At 37.8% G+C, this 22,020-nt stretch overlaps 1 protein-coding gene across 5 annotated transcripts in view; it reads left to right on the top strand.

The window, feature by feature from the left end:
* The window catches only part of TRAPPC9 (trafficking protein particle complex subunit 9), a 441,472-nt gene that overhangs the window by 51,120 nt on the left and 368,332 nt on the right, over positions 1-22,020 (top strand). For all 5 annotated transcript variants that reach the window (XM_041479415.1, XM_041479416.1, XM_041479414.1 and 2 more), the window contains 5 exons: positions 1,216-1,301; positions 8,494-8,620; positions 10,153-10,285; positions 11,540-11,703; positions 18,624-18,776. In XM_041479415.1, the coding sequence (XP_041335349.1) occupies positions 1,216-1,301; positions 8,494-8,620; positions 10,153-10,285; positions 11,540-11,703; positions 18,624-18,776 (663 nt within the window). The remainder of the gene's footprint in view (positions 1-1,215; positions 1,302-8,493; positions 8,621-10,152; positions 10,286-11,539; positions 11,704-18,623; positions 18,777-22,020) is intronic.

Here is a 22,020-nt window from a genome sequence, read left to right as displayed (position 1 = left end):
CACTAGCATTAATTTGAGTTAAACATTTGCATTAAGTACATCTCCCTCGAGCTCTCTAATATTGCCTGCAAAATGTAATCAGAAAGTAAATGATTGTGAATGTACAATTAGAGTACAGATTTCTTCAACTGTGCATTAAAGTCTTAATATTGATTATCCAGGTTTTTCACTGGACATTTCCTAATATCCTAGTAAAAAACCGGTTAGCAATGTATGTTAAAATCATTGGGTAAACTAGTAAGAACTAATCCGTGTATGTTATAATTTAGCTTATAATCATGATTTATTTAACAAATGTAATTAAACCACCTTTTGTTTACTTGGACTGCAGATCCTCAGCTTGCAGGGAGACTCTTGCCACATTCAGTTTAAAGTCTGAACTTCAGGTGCATGTGGTTCACTGTGAGAAATTTGGAACATAAACAGGAGCTTGAGGGTTGAAAAGGTTATGAAGTACTCATATAAAATAATCTTTTTGCATTGAACAATTACTCAAAATTTTCATCTCTGCTGCTGACCTCCATAATCTCCCATAGAACCATAGAATTATAGAATGGTTTAGATTGGAAGGGACCTTGAAGATCATCCAGTTCCAACCTCCCCTGCTATGGGCAAGGACACCTTCCACAAGTCCAGCCTTATCCCCTTAAATCATAAAACTCAAAAATATTAAAATTGGCAGAGTGAAATATTTTTAAAGTTGACCTGTCTCTTGTGCTAAGATATAAACTGCAGGCCTTTTACCTGGCCCACTTTACTTCACTGTCTCTTTATTTACTCTGTATAATCAGCTGTGTCTCTATGAGGACTTGTGGTTTCCTCCTTCCTGTTGTGTTCATTTCTTACCTGGCTGATTCTTCAATATCAAGGCCATGTGCACTCTACATAACTCCAAGTATGGAAACCTTGAAGTGTTGAACATGAAGGATGTGTTGAAGTAGTGTTTTGAATTGCTGCCTGAGTTAATTTTGCCAATGAAGCATTGGGTCTTTAGAGCACTCCTGCTGTGTTAATGAACATTCCCAGTCCCCTGACCTATTGCTTTGCCTGGGATTTACAGCTCGTGTCACACAATGCTCTTGAGCAGGACTTGGGCTGTGAAGATTATAGAGACATATTAAGCATTATAGCAATCTGACAGCTCAGCTGCTGCTGTTTCTTTATAACCCTATGATTAGGTAATTCCTGCCTTAATTCTGTGATTATTCCTTGCAGACTTCCAGTGGGTCCAGGGAGATGTGTGTGAAGTTCAGTTGATGGTGTACAACCCTATGCCTTTTGAGCTCCGAGTAGAAAACATGGTATGCATCTTTCTAAACCTTCTCTTTCTGCTGTTTTTCTGAAGAAGAACCTCATTTGGACTTTCAAATATGTTTTTGTATAAATATTCTTTAAAGACCGTTTAAGCCAGCATAACCTCAGTTTAACAGTGTGGTGTTATCACATATACTTTTCTCATATTCTCATATTTTTGATGATGAGGAATTGAAAAAAAAATAATCTCTGCGACTCAGAGTGTTTACTGGCACTGACCCATAAATCAATTCTGTACATTTCTGCATTGAGTAAAGCTCCTGCTACATGATTTACATAGACTGCTTTTCAAGTAATAATTATACCTGAAACCTAATAATTATTGTACCCTTGCTACTGTTGTTTAAAAGTCCACATTCATCCTTGCTTTTCAAATTTCCATTTTGACCACAATTTAAAAACCTGATGAACTAAAATAGTTAGATCTGAGAAACTCTGGGTTTTAATAAAAACTTCAGCTCATGGATTTGTTGTTCCCAGTGATTTATGTTATTTGAAAATACTCTAATGTCAGATGATCAGAAGGGAGTGGGAAAAAAAGGCCAAACCACTGGAGAAATATAGAGGTTAGAAGGATCAAGCCCAAACTCTCTACTACTTCAGCTGGCTGCTTGCAGTGTATCCTGAAAAAAAAAAAAAATCGGTTTTTTCTTTTTTTTTCTTTCTTTATTCCAACAGGATTTAAAAAAAAATTGCTATCCATTTAAAGGTTAAAAGTTCTGTAGCTACCAGACCAACTTAATGTCCACTCGGTCCTAATCCATTGTTTTCCTTTCTGTTAAATATTTTTACCTTTAGTATTGCTTTAAATATAAATCACATCTCTTAGAGCCCTCTGTTCTGTCAAGCTAATTGAATCAGTGTACATTTATTTGCTCATGATATTTGTTTGGGTTTTGTTTTTATTGATATGTCTACTGCAGTGTCTAGTCAAGCAAGTTGACCTAAATTACTGATAATAAACCAAATATAATGAAGTGCTTTTACATGGGAAGTGAACATGCCCAAAGATTTTGTTTTTATAGCATAATAAAATTAATTCTGGAAGCTAACATGCTGCTTTTTCCAGCAGCATTTTCTCTCACCCTCACAGAAGCATTCAATTTTTTTTAAGGATTAATAGAAAAAGTAGTTGTAAAGCTGAACATCAGAAGGGTCTCTGTGGGAATTAATTGATTAAGAACATTTTGGTTTACAGTCTAATTTGTATTGTGTAAGTAATGACGTCGTTATATATTTAAAAAACTTGGAGAATTTCTTAATGAGGAAATTCCTTCTGAGTGCTTACAGGCACTCAAGAATTGAGAATGCAGTTATTCGTGTAGATCTGCACAACATCCATTCCTTGAGCAAATTAATTGTAAGAGCACCCATACTTTACTGTTGTTGTGATAAAGTTCTGTCTTGGAATTACCACTGATTTCCAGTTCCAATGAAAAGCACAAGAGGAATGAATTTGCCAACCAGATGCAAATCATTGAAGTAATTAATGTAACTCTTTAGTCAGTGCTTTGAGAAGTTCTGCTCCTCACTAATGTGGCTTCACTTGGAGAAATTGGTTGATTTTGGTAGATTTGTATCTTTATCCTCTGTAGCAAGTTGAGGAAAGTGCTTGTTCCCCTTGATTTGGAATTTTAGAGACAATGTCTGTGGAACCGAGAGCCAGTTTGGAGTCCCCACATGATAAAAGCACTGATATCTCTTCAGCCTGTAGAGGAGAAGAATGCTGGGGTGATTCCTACTGCTCTGCTCAATCCCAAAATGGGAAAGTGCAGCAAAACCAGAGCTGGGCTCACCCCAGAGGTGCCCAGATAAGGATGAGAGTCAGGGAATGAGCTGCAGCCTTGGGAAACTTCCCTCCCTAATAAAAACTCCCTTTTCCCAGGCAGGAGGGGGATCATACACTGGGACTTCTTGTCCAGAGAGAACCTGAGACCCCCATCTTTAGAAATCTTTAAAACTTGAGTGAACAGGATGTGAAAAACCTAAACTACCACCAAAGCTACCCCTGCTTTGAGCACTGGGCTGAACAAGATGACCTCTACAATTCCTTTCCAACCTAAATTGTTGGTTTTCCAGTCTCATCTGTGAACTTTCTGGAATGTGGGAATAGGCATTACTTTATCATTAGAATAAACTCCTGTGTTTTCATTTTAATAATTCAGAGTGCCGGTTAATATTTTAAAATGGTGTGTTTTATTATTAACATGTACTCGTGCCTGCAGTCCTCATACCCTTTTCTTGTCTGATTTCTCATCACATATCACATTTTTTCAGATTATTTACTCTCACAGACTCAGTTTCATAGCAAGTGTATCCTTTTCTGTCATTTAGTGGCAGTTTCAACTTGTTTTTCCCATAACTTTTTTCCTCCTGCCTGACTCAGCACCTCACCTTTGCAAGATCATTCAGGCTTGTTTCCAGTCATCTTTGAGTTCTCCATTGCTTGGTTTAATTTTTCTTGGTCCTTTCCATGCTCCACCATCCACTAATATATAACTGTACTGAAATCTACAGTCTTACTTATTTTTAAAAATTTTCCCCTTTCCCTCAATTTAGATTTGTTCTGATAAATGAGTCATTTCATGTTAAATGAAATCCAAGCTTTTGCCATGGTACTTTTCCTACTGTATCTTTCTGTTTGTTGAATTTCTGTTGTGATGGTAAACAAGTTAGCATTGAGCATAGGTTAAGGAGAATGATTCCCCATGGAAAAGCTTCCAGAGCTTTTTCATTAATTGAAGTGTTAATGCTGGGTCCATGTAGGTTAATTGAGGTGTGCTTAAGTAAAAGGCATTGAATTTCTAGACTTGATGTCAGACTGTGGACACAAGACTTTGATTAGTCTTGCTCTGATGATAAACCCTGAACAATTGATTTTGTTTGTTATTTTATTTTGTTGTTCTCAAGGATCTTGGCCCATTTTTGTTGCTTTTACTGTTAATTTCCTGTCATGAATATTCCTGATTTGGGACTCTGATTAGGTACCTATTCTTCATTCCTGCCCCATTTCTGTGTTCATTTTCTGTCTTTTTCTATTTCATTTTTCCATTTTGTCCACACAGTTAGAAGTCTGGTCCGATGGAAAGTGCAGTAGTGTTTGTAAAATGACAAATGAAAATGTTCAATCATGGAGCATGAAAGTGATTAGCTCCCACAATTGTGTGAGTCAATAAAGTGAAGCAGGAGAGATCTTGGGGTTGATCAGAACAAATGCTTTAATAAAACTCAGCAGGTACCTTAAATCAGCAGAATGAGAGACAAAAATGAGCCTAACCAGAGCAGGCTGTGATGGATTAGACAGAATATTCTTGCCATGCTGGTGCTGGGGTGCAGGTCACCTGGAGATGGGATGTTCAGCTGTACATTTGTGCCACCACTTCACCTTTTCTGCCAGGAGTGTTGATTTCTGTACAGCCTTGTTCAGTCTGTCAGTGATGGCCTCCAGCCCTTTTGCAGTTTGTGTTGCAGTTACTGCTATTACTGCAGATTTCTGTGCAAGAAAAAATCATCTTCATGTTTCAGGCCTTCAATAAAAAAATCCAAAAAATTCTGGGAAATCTCCAGTGGATTTGTTTTGAATCTTGAGACAAATGCTTAAAGCAGCAAACAGTACAATCTGGAGAGATCTACTGCTAAAATACATATGAAGATGCAGTGCAAAATGTTAAGTTTTCTTAATGTTTTCTACTTTTTCATCTTTTTTTATCCTTTCCTATTAAAAGGAAAAAAACAAAGCTGAGAAATTTTGAGGCAATGTTATGTATTGAGGGAAAGCATTTTTGTGCTCTTACTGTGGAAAATACAGCCATGACTCCAAGAAGCAACAAGATCTACAGACAGTGTAAACTGTATTTAATAAATAAATATCAAGAAACAAAAAGAAATGCTACCCCTAACCCATGAGAATGTTATAATTTATAATACTTAGTCATTATTCAAGAATTAAGTATTTGTTCTGTGGTTCTCCTTCTGTTTGGGACCTGTATCTATTTGAACACAATCAGGTGTGGTATTGTGATTAATGATGCTTTAAGAATGGCCATTGCTTTTTTTTTTTTTCCTAACTTGAAAATTGTGCTATTAGTCAAGATCTCTATGTTGATGTTTAAAAAGAGCATCTAAAATTTTGATAAATCTGAATGTATAATCAGTCCCACAACTTTGCTTATGATGGTTTAAATTGTTTCCATGAACTGCTCTTTCCTGAGTTCACATATTTTGCTGTTTCTGCTGTCTTGAGAGAATATTTAATTACTGCTACACTCCATTTAGTGGAAAATGTTTTAGTTAAGAATGTACACAGAAAGGTGAAGAGGGGAAAAAGAATAAAAATGGCTGTGTTTGGTGTTTTTCTAGGTCTGCCTGAAATAACCATATTAGAAAAAGTAGGGAAAATTTCCTTTAAAATAAATATTTGACAGTTTTTTTTGTAAAGTATTTGACAACATGCGATACAAGTATGTTCAGCATGGAAACTAACTTTGAAGGTCGTGTTACTTTAAAAAAAGAATGATTGCATTTTGGGATCGGTAAGTAAAGCCTAAAAAAAGCAGTTACATCCTCCTGTTCTTTTAACAGCATCCCCAAATGCTGCCATTTACATGCAAGTTGTTTTGTTCATCTAAAACTGAAATGAGATTTGAAGTGATTGAAAGACATGCTGTGATAAAAGCATGCATACATTCTCTCTAAGACAATTTAAATTGTTTTATAAGAATACAAAGAAATGTAAACATTTTTTTTGTGTGCGTGACTCATACATTCCCTGGAGGAAACCTTGGATTTGGATGATCTGTTCCTGTAGGGTCAGAAAGAGAAATGATTACCAAGTGGTGACTAAATGATTACTAAATATTGCTACTTGAACTAATGTAATAATAACTCTCAGGAAAAGAAATCTCACACATTTCCCTACTTTTGGTGGTGTGGCTGAAATTTTTTAGTTAATGGATGTGAGAGCACTTCAGCCTTGGTTGGGTTTTCACTGTTAAACTGCAAAACTTCAGGCACCAGAGGGCAATATTGGGCAAATATTGCAGAATTGTGCAATTCAGCAAATTGTGCTCTTGAAATCATCTTTCAGACATTCTAAGATATGTCACTGTCTTTTAAAACTCACTTGTGTGGCCTAAGTTTTAAGGGTAAGTATCTTGATTTCAATTTATGTCTGGAAATCTGAAGTCTAGTTGATTTTTATATTGATTTTTTTCCCCCAATTCGATGAGTTTTAATGTTTTTTAAATGTCTTTACTTTTCAAAACTTGGAAGTTTTACTGAAAGTGGAGGAATTGCATGCTGCTTTCCTGGTTTTCTATTAGTGCACTTGAAGCTCTTCAATTCCCAGTCCAGGCACAGTGTGTGCTTAGTGCAGGTGTTTTGGCATTTATTTTGTGTTTGTTCTCTAAAAAAATTCCCTTTGTTTTCAAGGCTTGCATTACATGTTAGAGAATGTTTAGGAGTTTTTAAAATTTACATTTGCTACAGCTGATAGTAAACACATTACTGGAGGGTTTGTGGGGTTTTTATCACTGATTTTGCAGGACTTGAAGTCCTTGGATGAAAGTTTTTAGTTGAGATGAATCCTGAATAATTCAAATGTATTTGAATATCAGGCCAAGTGATAGATCAGTAGTTTTGAGGCTAAAATAAAGTTTAAAAGCCTTCTATACCAGTTTTAAAAGTGAGTTCTGGAAAGCGTTTGGGTCAGCTTTTGTTTGTGTTCCAAGGTTTTCCAGCCAAAGCAAAAGCAGCAGAATTGTGGTGAAAATTGTGGCTACATCAGTGTTAAAGAGAGAATGTTCATCCCATTTCTGTGGGGTGATCCCACTGGAAGGATTAATGTGGCAATCAGAGTCTCAGTGCTCTGATACACTGGGGGGTGAATATACAGAAAGACAAAGTTAGGTTTTACTTGTGTTTTTTGTGGATGGTTTCTGACAGCTGAAGTCTGAATGTGCAATGGGAGGAAAACAAAAATTCAGTAGAAATGAGGGTGTGACAGAGTATTTACTTACAACTTAAGTGCAGTGGTGAAATGGAATTTTGTGCAGTCTCAAGGACACAGCTCTCTAATGCAGCTTTCCACAAAGCCACAGTACCTTTGGGTGAATTAGGTGTTGTCTCAAGAGTGTCAAGTCTACAAATAAGTAATTGCTAGAACAAATATTTTACAGATTTTGGGTATGTGTTATGTGTTTTTCTGTGGCTCAAACTGTGAGTTTTTTATCTCTCTTCACAAAAGTATGTTACTCTTTAACAGTATTCTCAGTTCTCTTTAAGCATCCACACAGAGTTAAGATTTAATCCAATTGTGCTTACTGCTTTTATTGATTGAGATCTTTGTAGCATCTTTATTCAAAAATAAAAATAAATATTTGTACAGAAAAATAATGAGCAACTTGGATTTATATGCTTTCCAAATCAAGTTTACTTTTAACAGCACATTCTGTGCTCAAGCATCTTCAATTCATTAACTAAGCTTAAAGAAAACCCCCAGTCTCCTAAGATCAGTAATGTTGTACTCACAAATTTCTTCAACAATTTTTTTTCTGCTTCATTTCTTGTTTTGTCCCGTGTTTTAAATTTAGAATGCTAAAAGATTTCTCTGACACTAAGGGAGTAACCGCAGGCATTTAGACTTGAGAGGATCAGTTCAGCAAAATGAATGCATTATTCCAACTCACTGAAATATTTAGGTTGGATGGTTAAGCTAGACTTGCCCTGTTATCTGTAAATACAAATTTTTCTTTTTCTCTCTTAGAAAATATACTTTGGGCATGTAATTAAAGCTAAGAAAGATCTGTGATTGATGTTTGATTTCCACTATCTATTGAATATTCAAGTTAAAGTCACAGGTACAATTAAATGTAGGTACAAGACAACACCATGCAGATGATAGCTGTGATTTTTTTTACTGTGCTTGGGTATAAATTTTTATTAGTTTTTCATATGTCATTCCCAGCTCAGTTCCTGGAACGTTTCCATGTTGAATACAAATCCTGCTGTAATTCTGGATGCACGCTGCAGTCACTGCAACTCAAACCCAGAATAACTGCTATGAGTAAATTGGAATAAATCATAAAAGTTTGGCTGATGTAATGCATGGGATTAAAATATAAGTATGTAGCATAAAAATGTAAGTGTATATCATAAATTGATTTATCTGTGTTTTTTCAGGGTCTCTTGACAACTGGAGTGGAATTTGAATCTCTCCCTGCTGCCCTTTCCCTCCCTGCAGAATCTGGGCTCTATCCTGTGACTCTGGTTGGTGTTCCCCAAACCACAGGGCAGATCACTGTCAATGGTAAGGGATGGCTCCACTCACTCCTTGTTGGCAGAACAACCTGAGTTTTACACCCCTGTGGGTGGCATGGCTTTGTTTGCCACGTGTGTGTTCACCACTCTAAACTCTCCTCAGTAAGTAAAAGAAAAAAGGAACACAGGGAATCTGTTCCCTGCAGCAGGCTTCATTAAAAACAGCCCGATGAATCACTTGGCTGCAGCAGCAGTAACGAGCACATTCTTGGAGTATCTCATGTGTGAGAGGAAGAGGATAATGAACTCCAGCTCCCCTTTATTAATGCTTTCATTTGGAAAGCTTCTGAGGAGGATTACTTGAACTTTTTTCTTTAGAATGCAGAAGATAATCTTGCAGGTTTTTTTTTCTTCCTTAATTAATTGTGTTCATGTAAGATTACAGAAATTTTTGCAGATTGCTTCCCTGGAAACAATTTAGGCAGGGTTTATGGCCTGTTGCAGTCAAGATATCATTTCATTAATAAGCCTAAATAAAACTGTGTTTGTAGTAAGGAAGAATATTAAAGAGCTTTTACAAAAAGCTAGCAGACCTAGAAAAGGAGGCATATGTGGAGAGGATGGATTCTACATGTAGTAGGAGTGAATCATCTTACCAAATCACATTTTTAAAAATGTCTTCCTGGAATGCAAAGTTAGGATACAGGATAAGAACCATTTTGGTAAAGCTAAGCACTAAAAGAAGATTGCTTTGAACTTGAAGAAACTGTTCTCACTGAGTTTTTCTTAAGTGCTTTTGTGTCTGCTCATAAAACAATTTTTCATGTGATTTTTTTTTTCTCAGAAACTATTTCAGTAAATACAGAATAGCATCAAAGCATTCAGAACATTTGTACCGTAGTTGTCTCCTTTTGAGTTCCACATACTAAAAATGTATTTCAAGTAGAGGAGTTGATTCCTGTACTTGGCAGCTTTCTGTTTGTCAATGTATCAATTTTTCCTTCAGATATAACTCATAAATATTGCCTGGTAAGGAATCAGTGGAGAGGTATTTTTCTACTAAATTGAACTTTCAGAAGTTGTAGTCTTTCATGGCAGGTCTTTATGCATGCATATTTTTTCCATTAATAATTTCCTTTAGGATTCTTTTATACTTCTGGATGTAGTTGAGATTCTTTCCTGTAAACATTTTTCTGAGGAAATAGAGAATGCATGTTGAAGGTTGAAATGTTTTATGTGCCGCAGGGAATTTGGTGACAGGTATAAAATGATGTCCATGCTATGACTTGTGATGTTGATCTTGTAAAGAATTCTGCAGAAGTTACTGTAATGCATTGTAGAAATCAGAGGCTCTTTACAATTTCTTCTATTTTACATGCCACAGATGCAGAGGTGACCATGTGTTGTTTGTACATTGTCAGGCACTTATAAATGTTGTTGTTTCAGGGGTTTGAAAGTCCTGTACATATTATGTGTCCTGAGAAGATTTTCCTGTGGAGAAGGTGGTGGTTTGGGTACTTTTAGACCTGCCAGAAAACAGTACAATTCACAACATAAATGGTGTTTTCTTCTAAAACTCAGGTTATCATACTTCAGTTTTTGGAGTCTTCAGTGATTGCCTTCTGGACAATCTGCCAGGAGTGAAGACCAATGGCTGCACTGTTGAAGTCATTCCAGCTTTGCCAAGGCTGCAGATCAGCACCTCCCTTCCAAGGTGAAAAATTAAATTAAATGATGATTTTATTAGGTTGTATTTAAATGTTAGTCACATGCTGAATAAAAGCTCTTCCACCTGAGTGTATAATTAATGGTTTAGTAAAACAGGACATAATCTAAATCTGTATGATTTGCTTTAGAATACAAAGCTGAGTCTTTTGTTTTACTGTTTGAAACCATGGGATTTCACAGAAATTTGCAGAAATAATTTTGCAATATTGTTGTGCTCAAAACTTTGGTTTTGGGCAAAAAGGGATGTATCAAGCCAAGAATTCACTGTTTATATCTTAACAATCCAGTCCAGGCATGACTGTTAATTCAGATCAATTATCACAGAAGAAAGGAAAAAATATGAGAGAAAAATATACAGAAGAAGAATCACTAATAAGTACATGTACATTTATACAGTAACTGAAAACATAATTTGTTTTCCTTTTTAGTATGCAATTCCATGATACTTTTGTCTCAATATGAGGGGGCAAAAAGAAATTCCTTCTTCCCTTTCACTCCACATGCTCAAATTTCAGAGCCCTGAAATGCTAACAGTCCATGGCAATACATTCTGAATGATCAAAAAATACTTGGTTGAAGTCCTTGTCACAGATCTGTTCTGAAAGACTGAAATCTCCTCCTGTTTGTGGAGGCTGCTTGTCTTGTGCTAAGGAAGGACAGGATCAAAGGGAAGGACGGCAGGAATACCTGCAAAAAGAAGTGGAATTGTTGGTCATTAATCTCAGTAACTTCTGTCCTTGTATCTTTGGTGCCTTCTGACCACTCTGCATTAGCACAGAAAGTGCAGTCAGGAATGGAACCTATGCCCATCTATCTTGTTCTGCAACCTCCTTCCCTCATTCATGCTCCAAAGAGTTCATCTCTAGGCACTGTTCCACCTTTCACACTGGGAATTTTTCCCTGGATCCACTGCTGTGAGGTTTGTGCCCTGCACTGTCCACTAAACCTGCTCATTGTAGTGATCTGCTCTGGATTTTTTTTTTCCTTTCCCCTTCCTTACCATTTTTGCAGGTAGTTTAACAAGCTTTCAGAGTTAGAATATGCATTTTATATTGCTTGAAATGTGACTTGTCTTATGCATAAATTATTAATTTTGGTCCTCAATGGTTCTAAAAATGGGAATGGAAAATGTTATTTAGTATCTTCAGCAGTAGTGTCTGAGTCTTCCAAAAACAGTGAATAGAGTAACCAGGACAGGCTTTTCCCATTTTCATCATAATTTGTTTGTCACATTTTGTAGGTCTGCTCATACACTTCAGCCTTCTTCAGGGGATGAAATCACCACTAATGTGTCTGTCCAGCTGTACAATGGAGAGACCCAGCAGCTCATCATTAAATTAGAAAATATTGGAACAGAACCTTTGGAGAAACTGGAGGTGACAGCAAAAACAGTCAACACCAAGGGTGTGTATGCTGATTTATATTTGGAAATAATCATTCTGACTTCTTCTCTATTGAAAGAGAAATTATTTGTGTTACACTTTTAGGTCAGTTTAGAATAAATATCATAGTCCCCATCACAGAGCTGAAATAGTTCAGTTTGATTTTATTGTAGGAATATAGAAATGAAAGATAATGTAAGAAAATGTAGAAAGATTAATGAAATTGTAGAACCATGTCTGTGTTAAAGGGTCACCTGCTTTTTAAAAATCTAGATTTAATTTCATTGTTACTTGGGGAAAAAATCCTGAGGCAATTACTGGTAAAGAGGAAGAATCTTGTGTCTAAATTATTTTCTCCTTATGTCTAAATATGCTGATTAGTTCATTAAATAAATTACTATTAGCAGTAATATTGTCCTACTTGAGGGAGTGGAAGTAAATAAGCCTGTTTCTATCTTACTCAGTGAGCAGTAAGAAAAAAAAATGGAGAGAAGACTTTAAAAGACAAGGCAATAAATAAATAAGCTATTGTGATTTAAAAGAATAATTGAAGCTCTGCATGAAATACAGCACATCCCCTGTGTACACTTAATTCTCTTGAAATGCTCTGTCCATGTTAGTATTAAAAAGTGGTCTGATAGGTGAATCCTGCTTTTGTTTTGTGATGTATTTTCTTTTGGTTTGTCCTTTGAGGGATTGTTATGAAAATGATCTTAACAGAAGTACTGCAGGTGACAAGCAGCATAATCTTTACTGACAGTAGAAATACCTTATTTTATTGCAGGTTTTATTCTGTCAGTGCCAGAGCATTAAAATGCAGTGTGATGCCTTGTGATTTCTGTTCATTTCAGTATTCAAGTGCATGATTTTTCATAACAGAGTATCCTCTTCTCCACAACCTCAGAGAATAGGAGGTGCCAATCATCTCAAAATAGATTTTTGGTCTGAGACTTGTTACCAGGAATAATTTTAGGAGTTGGAACGTATGATGACCTACTGTTCTTATTTCAGAAATTCCAACATGCTCCTCCTGGGCCAGGGGATGCATGTATGGAATGGACAGGCCAAACACAGCACTCAGGTGAAATGGAGAAATTTAAGTATTAAATAGTGGAATATATGGGCCTGTGAGTCAAATGTTAATCAGAATTTTAGTACGTAACATTACACAGTTAATGGGTTCACAATCTTGAAAAAGAGACTCATGCTAAAATCACCTTCTCTCCATGACAACTTTTGTAAAAGCGGTGGGGGAGAAGGAGAATAGTTGATACACTCACCTCTAAATTCAATAAAACTTTTAATTGTACTTCATCCTGTATTTTCTTTCTCTATCAAAGATATTTGCAATGAACCCTCTTTGTGTATCTGACAGTGTCTTTACTGTTGTTAGGCATGATAATTATCAGAAAAAGGAAAACTTCTGGTGAGTAAGCTATAAGCATACATACTCAGAAAATCCAGCTTAAGTCCCTATCAGAAAAAGAGAAGTAGGAGTGAGTTTTGAGAGGCACCGAATGATATTTGTTCTGACAGAGGGAGAACTGTGCCATCAGAATCATGCAATCAGAAATGTCTGTGGGGGCAGGGACCTCTGGAAATCATCTTAACCTTCTTTTGAAAGCAGAACTTAAGGTGATCCAGGGTCCTGTCAAGCAGAATGTTCATTTTCTTGCATTGTCTCACAGAAGTGAAATGCACTCCTGTATTTGGAAGTGTGTGCTTGAAATGAACTGTTATTGGAGGAAAAAAAGAAACTTAAGTGTGACTTTTCAAATGACTGTGCTGTGGAAACAATGTAAAGCCCTGGAAAAGGCTAATTAGTAGAACTAATGGTCCATATTAAGCATGCCATAATTATGTTATTTCAAATGTGATTGTGTGGAGGTGTTGCTGAGCAACATGGAATAGAATAGTCACTGAATGGTTTGGGTGGGAAGGGACCTTAGAGACCTTGGATTTCCAGTTCTCCTGCCGTGGCCAGGGATACCTTCCACTATTCCAGATTGCTCAGAACCCCATCCAACCTGGCCTTGAACACTTCCAGGTATGGGACAGTCACATCTTCTCTGGGAAACATGTGCCAGGGCCTCATCACCCTCACAGTAAAGAATTTCTTCCCAATTCTTAAGCTAAACTTGTGCTCTGTCAGTTTGGAGCTATTCCCACTTGTTCTGTCTCTACATGCCCTGTCCAAAGTCCCTCTCCAGCTCTCTTGGAGATCCTTTAGGCACTGGGCAGGGCTTTAGACCTACCCAGAGCCTTCTCTTCCCCACGATTAACAACCCCAGCTCTCAGTCTTCATAGCAGAGGTGCTGTGATCAACTTAGTGGCCCCCTCTGGACTTTCCAGCAGGTCTTTCTTGTGTTGGGGAATGACCTTTGCCTTTTTAAGGGGCTGTCTTCCATTTTAGTTATGACCCTGAATTGATACAAAAGCATGAGGCTGGGCTGGCAGTCCTGTGAGATGGGATTCTGGTGGCCAACAGGGAACCCAAGATTTGTAATGTCAGCAGCTCCTTTTGGTCAGTGAACAGTGAATACATGCATGGAACTCATGGGGACAGGGCATTAAACCATCTCTAACAGCCACACAAACTCTGGGTGTTGCACATCAAGTTGAGAGCATGTGCAGGTGTCCACAGTGTGTTAAGAAGTTATCTCTTGGGTGTTCTGTACTGCTCCTCACTGAAATGAGCCTGCTCAAACTGCTCAAGGTGTCCTTGAGAGCTGATGGTCACCATCCCTTGCCTGAGCACAGCTTGCCAGTCAGCTCAGGAGCCCATGAGAAGCTTTGGCCAATTCCAGCCAAACACAAAGAGCTTTCAGTCATCTTTTTGTTACACCCGATTTCCTTTGGTTCTATTTGTCTTGGCAGTTGCTTGTGAATCTCTTGCAGCTGCTGCCTGCCTGACCTATTTCCCTACTTTCTGTTTCTGGAGCCACAGCTTTTAGCACAAAGATGAATGCTGTAAATGGCAAACATTCTCTTTTTTACTGTTGGATTTATAGCCAGTCCTTGAGGAAGCCAACTCCTCTGGCATTGTTGTGGGTGGTGTCATGTTAATGAGAACCTTTGGAGGTAAGAATTTCACACTTGCTTTGCCTTACCTCTCTTTTGTCACCATCAGGTGTAGCTCTGTGGGTTTTCTGCTCTGTCCCTCAGATAATTAGGAACTTGCAGCTCCCCCTGTGCAGTTCATGAAGGACATCCCAGGGTTCTGAGTCCTTCAGCAGCCGTGTGTTATGGAACAGCTCCCGAGGCAGATCAGCAAGAGGGACTTGTCATGCTGCCACAACAGACACATCTGTCATGGCTTTCAGTGTCTCACTGCCCCCCTGAGCCAGGCTGGGGCATCTGTGGGTTGGACATCACATGCCCATGCTGCCAGGGTGAGCTCTGTGTCACCTTACACTGTCCCTCACCAGGTCAGACAGTTTAATCCTTTTTTTGGAAAGATGACCTGTACAGAGCTGGATGTTTTTTCCCTTTGGCTCCAGTCAGCTTTTTTAGAGTTTTTTTTTGTCTCAGATAAGGGAGAGCAGTCCAAAGGCTGTGATAAACCAACTATTTGATCCACTGAGGGGCAAATATAACCCTGGTGTTTTCAAACTTGAGACTTGAGAACAGCCCACTTGGTAATCTTAGCACGAGTGGTGAGCCCAGATACACACATGGAATGAACCTGGATGGAGCAAAATCCTCACTCATCTTTCCTAGAAGTGACAGACCTCAGGAATTTAAATGGAGAGAAACAGGTTCACCTGTCCAGCTGCATTCTTCCCATGGCCTTTGAACACATCTGCCAGACCACAAATGAAAAATCAGCTCTGAGGCTCAGGAAGACCTGTGAATATCCAGGACTAGATCTATTTCCCTTTTTTTTCTAAAGAAAACTTGGTAAATTCTTTCAAATTGGAGTCAGGTTATTGTGGTGGGTTGACCCTGGCTGGATGCCAGGCACCATCAAAGCTGCTCTGTCACTCCCCTCCACAAATGGCCAGGGAGAAGAAAATATAATGAAAGTCTCATGAGTTAAGGACCAGAAGAGATCACTCACTGATCACTGTCACAGGCAAAACTGACTCACCTTGGGGATATTAATTGAATTTTATTGCTAAGAAAATTGGACAGGATAATAAGAAGTGTAAAATATATCTTGAAAATAGATTTTAAAATATATTAAAGTAAAATATGAAATATAAAACTTATATAAAATATATAAGATACATATTGAAAGTAAAATATATCTTGAAAACACCTCCCCCCACCACTCCCTCTTTCCCAGATTTTCCATCCTCTCCCACAGTGGCACAGGGAGGGGGTTTGGGGGTCGCACTCAGTTCATCACACCTCGTTCCTGCTGCTGTTCAGGGAGAGGAGTCCTTCTCCTGGCTCCCCTGGGCTGCAGGGGAATCTCAGCTCTGGCACCTGGAGCATCTCCTGCCCCTCTTCCACTGACCTTTGGTGTCTGCAGAGTTGTTCCTCTCACATGTTCTCACTCTGCTCTGAACACAATTGCCTCTGTGCAATAATTTCTTTCCTTCCTAAATGTGTTATCTCATTGGAAAGAGCATAACAAGTCCTGCAGGTTCATTTCTATCCACCAGGTCTAGGAGAAGTTAAAATGTCTGAATGCCAATGCTAGTGCATTTAGAACTGATAGTTATTTTGAGTTTATAAAATAAACTACAGCAAAAAGCTAGATTTACCAGAGGATTTAAGATTGAAAAGAGTTGAAGTTCTTATGTTGTCAGAAGACTTTTCTATCAAGTTTCTCTATGCAAAATGTCAGTGTGGACTTTTTTGGCAGACCTTAAAATCTGTTAAAAGTTAGAGTGGCCTAGGATGACCCAAAGTTAATTTCAGGGTAAGCTTTTATGTGATATTTGTTAGGATTTTAGTGATTGAGCACCCTGTCAAATTATACAGGTTGCTATTTACAACTCCTGGTAACAGTTGCTTGTAACTTAAATGTTTGCTAAACACAGATTTTGGGCTTGAGAAAGATGCAAGTTCAGCCTTCCACTGAACTGGGAGGTCTGAAGCCAGAGTATAATTCACTGTAATACTGATTACTGAACAAGGTCAACACTGTTAAACTATAACCAAGTGTCAGATAAATATAAATTAGCTGTTTCTCCACATCTACAGCTTAGCTTTTAGCTCAAGCATTTAGATCTTGTGTAGTAATTACCGGTGTTAATTAGAAAGTATCTGCAAGGGCTGTTCTCACTTCAAAAGTCTTTTCACTTGTAATGTCTTCAAATAGAGCTCTTAATGAAAACCCATTTTGGAAAGAGTTTGGTGCTCCACTGCCTGGGATATATCCTTCTTTGTTTACACTGAGGGAAAACACTCCTTGAGCATATTGGATTTTTACTTAAAAGGAAAAGGGGATAGAGATTGCTATACTTACCAACTCACTTTTTTTTCTTGAAAGTGGAAGAAAATTATCAGAATTGTGATATGGTTCCAGCTAAATCATTAGGTGAGGTGGGAGTGAGTTTAAGGAAATAATTTTTGGGAGGATTTTTTTATTTTTACCTTGTCTTTTTTTTTTTTTTTTTTTTTTTTTTTTTTTTAAAGAAATCTATACTATTGATTTGATGGGGAAGGACACAAGAATATGTGACAAGAATACCTTTCAGGCAAAGATTATTGTTTAGGTAGAAGTTAATGGAAAAAATATTGTCATTGTTTTCTTCTTTTCCTAGCAAGGGAAACGAAAGGTTCCTGTGCAAATCAACATGATTTGGACATAATCTGGAATTCTGATTGCTCCTTTTGAAAGATCCTTTATTCCAGGCTGTAGTAGTTGAGGCAGTCTGCCCACCCTGTTCCCTCACATGGATCTTAGAGGGTGGTTTTGGAAAGGTTCTGAAATCACAGCAGATTTTAATTACCTTCTTCTTACCAGGTGGCCTGGGAGGAGGTAGAGATGAGCTGTGTGACTTTCAGTGGTCCCTGTTCCACAAAGCTGGGCTCAAAAGGTGTTAAAATGAGCTTGTAGAAGAATTCTCCAATATACTTTGGAGATAACATGCATTGCTATAATAAATCAATAAACATATTTTTAGGGCTCTCCCAGCCAAACCATCCTGCTTATTTATTGTACCAATAGACTTTCTTGTAGTATTTAGCATTTTCTGGTCTTGCATATAGGAATGAATTTATGGATGGAGTGGGTTGACCCTGGCCAGAACTGAAGACCCAGTGTAGATGAACAGTAAATTCTGGGGGTTTTTTCCCCCTTGTATAATTTTCTGGCATGTCAGGCTTATGAGGGAGGACTTAATAATTACAGATCCCCAATATCAAGTGGACAAATGACACATAATTTATTAAACAAATTTTCTTTTGTCATCGACTAATCCTGTCTGAAATTCTTAATGATTGGGTCTTTTAAAAAGCTGCTTCTCAGCTTTAAGAAAGGACTTTATAAAAAGATGAAAACCAGTAGTCTTGTTAACGTTCTTTATTGCTCAGTAAATAACTGAAGAATGATGTTACAGCTGTTTCAGAATTTCAGCTGATTAAGTTTGGGTTATTTTCATGAAACAAAAATTCATGTGACACCTCCTGAGCTGAAATGTGTAGGATTCAAAACTACATGAACATTTAGAACCCCTGCAGGCTATATTTAAAGTTTATATTTAATGCTGCCTATTGTGCACGTTTGGTTTTTTTTTTCTGGTAGTGATTTTCTTCACTTAAATTCATATTTTGAGCTTTGTGATCTGTGTGATTCCAGGTCAGTGTCAGTACCCAATAACTTCTCTATCTTTCTAGTGCTACATTAATTTTAATACATTAATTCTGAATATTTTAGACTTTAAACAGGACATGACAGATTGGTTAGTACTCTCTACAGCAGTTCAAAACTGAAATTTCCTTAATGCAGGGTTTGTGCTTATGAAATATTTATTTATTTTGATACAGAGAAGCTGTATGGAGATTTCTTGAGTTGGAATCTAGAAGACACCCTCTGCCAGTTTCCTCTAAAACCTGGAAAGATCGCAACATTTGTTGTGAACATTAAAGTGAAGCTGGACTTTTCTTGCCAAGAAAACCTTCTGCAGGATCTCAGTGATGGTGAGTTTTTCATTTCTCCTTGCTTTGGAGGGTTGTGTGTGCTGCTGGAAACACTTCTCTAATTGCTGTGCCCTTTGTGTTAAACTGATTTGAGATGTGGCTGCGTGTTGGAATATTTGTGTCTTGTAAAGCAAAGTCAATCCTTGGCTGAGCTCTGCAGATTGAAGGGTGAATTTTTGAGAGAGCTGTGGGCATGAGAGTCTGGCCCAGCTTCCCCGTCAGGAGACCTTGCCCTGTTGTCTTTAAAAATATTTTTGACAGTGGTTTTAAGGTATCTCTTTGTATCCTTACCTTATGAGGGTAAAGAAAAATAATTCACAAACATTAGTGGGGTTTAAAGAAAAATAGCATTGAGTTGATTATTTAATTATCCAGGATTGCAGCATTCTGAATAATTGCTGAGTGCAGTTTTGCCTAAAGTGACAGACTGAAATTTAAGGCAGAATTCCCCTAATATTTGGACTGCAGAGAAAGTGCAGTGTGTTTAAACTTATTTTGAATAAAAGGAAGCCACAGTGTTTGCTTCTATTAGAATTATTTGGAATTACAAGTACGAGATACTTGTAATAAGGATTTCCTTTTTATAATAAAAACACAGTCTTTCTGGAGTAATTACTCTACTCTGTATTTTTTCGTTTGTCTGATATGTTTGCACTGATTAAATTACCTTGATAAAACAAGATATTCCTGTATTAAAAACTCTCTGTTATTTGGATTTTTTCCCAGGATCCACTTGCAATATGCATTACCTTTATAAGTAATCTTTCAGTACAGAAGAATACAACAAAATTACATGCAGAGCTTATTCAGGTTGAGTAGGAATAATTTCTGTGAGTTACCTTCCAAATGCATTTAGATAAAAATTATAGTAGTTGTTAGTAATGATTGAAAGATTTTGGTTTTGAAATCTCCCTAATGTAAAATATAAAGATACTTTAAAAATATTTTACAGCTTTACTGCACAAACCCTACAATGTTGCTACACTGCAGTTCAGTTTAGAGCTTGTTGAAATTGCTGATAGTGAAGGAAGAGCACACCCTGACATTGTGAAAACATGGGTGCCAAGGAATTGAGACTTTGAGAAATTCCACTTGATAGCAAGTGAGATTTCATAGTAGATATGTATATATAGATATATGTGCACACATATATATATGGAAAAATTCCTTCATTTGCCCAGTGTCCACAAAGCTGTGAAGCTGCACTTGTCTAGGAGATTTTCTGATGAAATAACATAAACCCCAAGTATTCTGTAGGTGGTGAAGATAACACGCTTCATGGTATGGACACTGAACACTTGGGGTATTTGGGATTTGGATTCTGGCCTCTGTTTACCTGTATCCAGCTCTTATGGGACTACAGATGAACAAAATCTTTGAACACTTCTACCTCCTGCTACCTCCTGCTACCTCCTGCTTCTCTGAAAGGTTGTGTAGCTGAAGCAATTCAACCTTTCCTCATTTAGTGATGATAAAGGAGTAGGATCCATTACTGCTTTGTTGGAACTTTGGTATCTGTGGGTGGTGTGTACTCTCTGTCCTTTGAAAGTGTTATTAGGAAGGCTAAGTATATTGAAAATTTAGTTGGTACTTTATTTTTTATGTATTACTTTTAACTTTACAAATGCTAAACTTTGCAGAGGAGGTAAGAGCCTGATGGGAAGAACAGTAAAGAACTAGAAAAAATCAATGGCAACTATGACATGACTTTTAATCATAGGGTACTGTGGTACCTTTTTATTTTGAAGACCAATCACATTTACAATGGTGATCAAAATACTTTTGTCTCTTAAAAGCAATGTCTTTAGTAGGGCAATTTTTACTTCCATGTCTTTTCATTTGCTGCTGGAATTGTTTCCTTTTGCACTGTTTGTAATCAGGGCATGGTGCAGAAGGGATAAATTACTGATGTTTTTGATGATGCACATTTATCCAATTGGAAAGTAAACCAAGCTATAAATCTGGATTGCTGAGGTGTGTTGATGGTGTGCTGCCTCACAGAGAAAAATGCTGGGTGGTTTTCCAGATTAAAGGAAGCAGAACCACGAGTGGCTGTACAGGATCAGCTCAGTGACCATCCAGCTCATGTGACCATCCTGACTGTGACAGTGGCTAAGAGCAGATTCCAGTGGGACAATACAGGAAAAATTGTGCACATACTTCTGTTTTCCTCTAGGTCTCTAACTGTTGTTAGCTTAGGAGTTTCCAGGGCTGTATGTGGTTTCTCTGGTTCTAGGCACTTTTACTCATCCTTAGTGGGTTTCTCCTTCCTAAAATTCTTCATTCTTCCTGTCAGCACTTCAGAACATGTCGTGGCAAGAAGAGTCACAGCTAAATTACTTTTTAGCAGCTTTGCACTTAGTGGGGGCCTTGTGTTCCCAGGTTGTTTAATTGCATGAGAGCGGTAACAGGACATCTAACCATGGCTCCTGCAGTGATTTGATGCATTTTCCCAGGGTATTGTCACAGCAGACTGGGGGTTTCTAACTGTTGAGGGCTTAGTTGTCCCTGTTGTGGGAACTGCTCCACATGTCAGCCTTGTCCCTTTTGAACTGTCAGTTCTGTCTGTTTGAGGGAGGCTGTACACACTATTTGAAAGCTGATTTATGTGTTCATGTGATGACCTAATGGTGCTCTTTATTTTGTTTTATATTACTTTCCTTGCAATTGTGGAGTAATGCAGAATTTATCATTTGCTTCTTTGACTGCTGCTGAACATTGATTTGGGAGATTCATGAATGTGTGAACCACAACTCCAGGATCTTGCTTCTCAATAGAAATTATATCCTGAGAGCCTTTTACTGCATGTATAAGTTCAGGATTCTTTCCCCCCATTTATTTATGCTGAATTTTCACATCTTATTGGGTGTTGGTCTTTTCTCCCGGGTAACAAAAGACAAGATGAGAGGAAATGGGTTCAGGTTGCACCAGGGGATGTTTAGACTGGATGTAAGGAAACATTTCTTCACTGAAATGGTTGGAAAACCTTGGAACAGGCTGCCCTGTTCACCAGCCCTGGAATCACTGACCCTGAAAGCGTTCCAAAAACATGTGTGGATGTGGCACTTGGGGGACATGGTTTAGTGGTGAACATGATGTTGGTGCTGGGCTGAGAGTTGAACAAGGATGATCTTGGAGGTTTTTTCTTAACCTTAACAATTCTGTGATTCCATGTCTTAAAGCCAGTTGACCAAGATTTGGGAGATCCATGCAGGGAGATCCATGTTTGCTACAAATCTTAGTG

Source organism: Pyrgilauda ruficollis, unplaced genomic scaffold (genome assembly GCF_017590135.1).
Source record: "Pyrgilauda ruficollis isolate IOZ18807 unplaced genomic scaffold, ASM1759013v1 scaffold48, whole genome shotgun sequence".
NCBI lineage: Eukaryota > Metazoa > Chordata > Aves > Passeriformes > Passeridae > Pyrgilauda > Pyrgilauda ruficollis.
The sequence above is the reverse complement of the archived record's forward strand: the minus strand, read 5'-3'. Positions and strand labels throughout refer to the sequence as shown.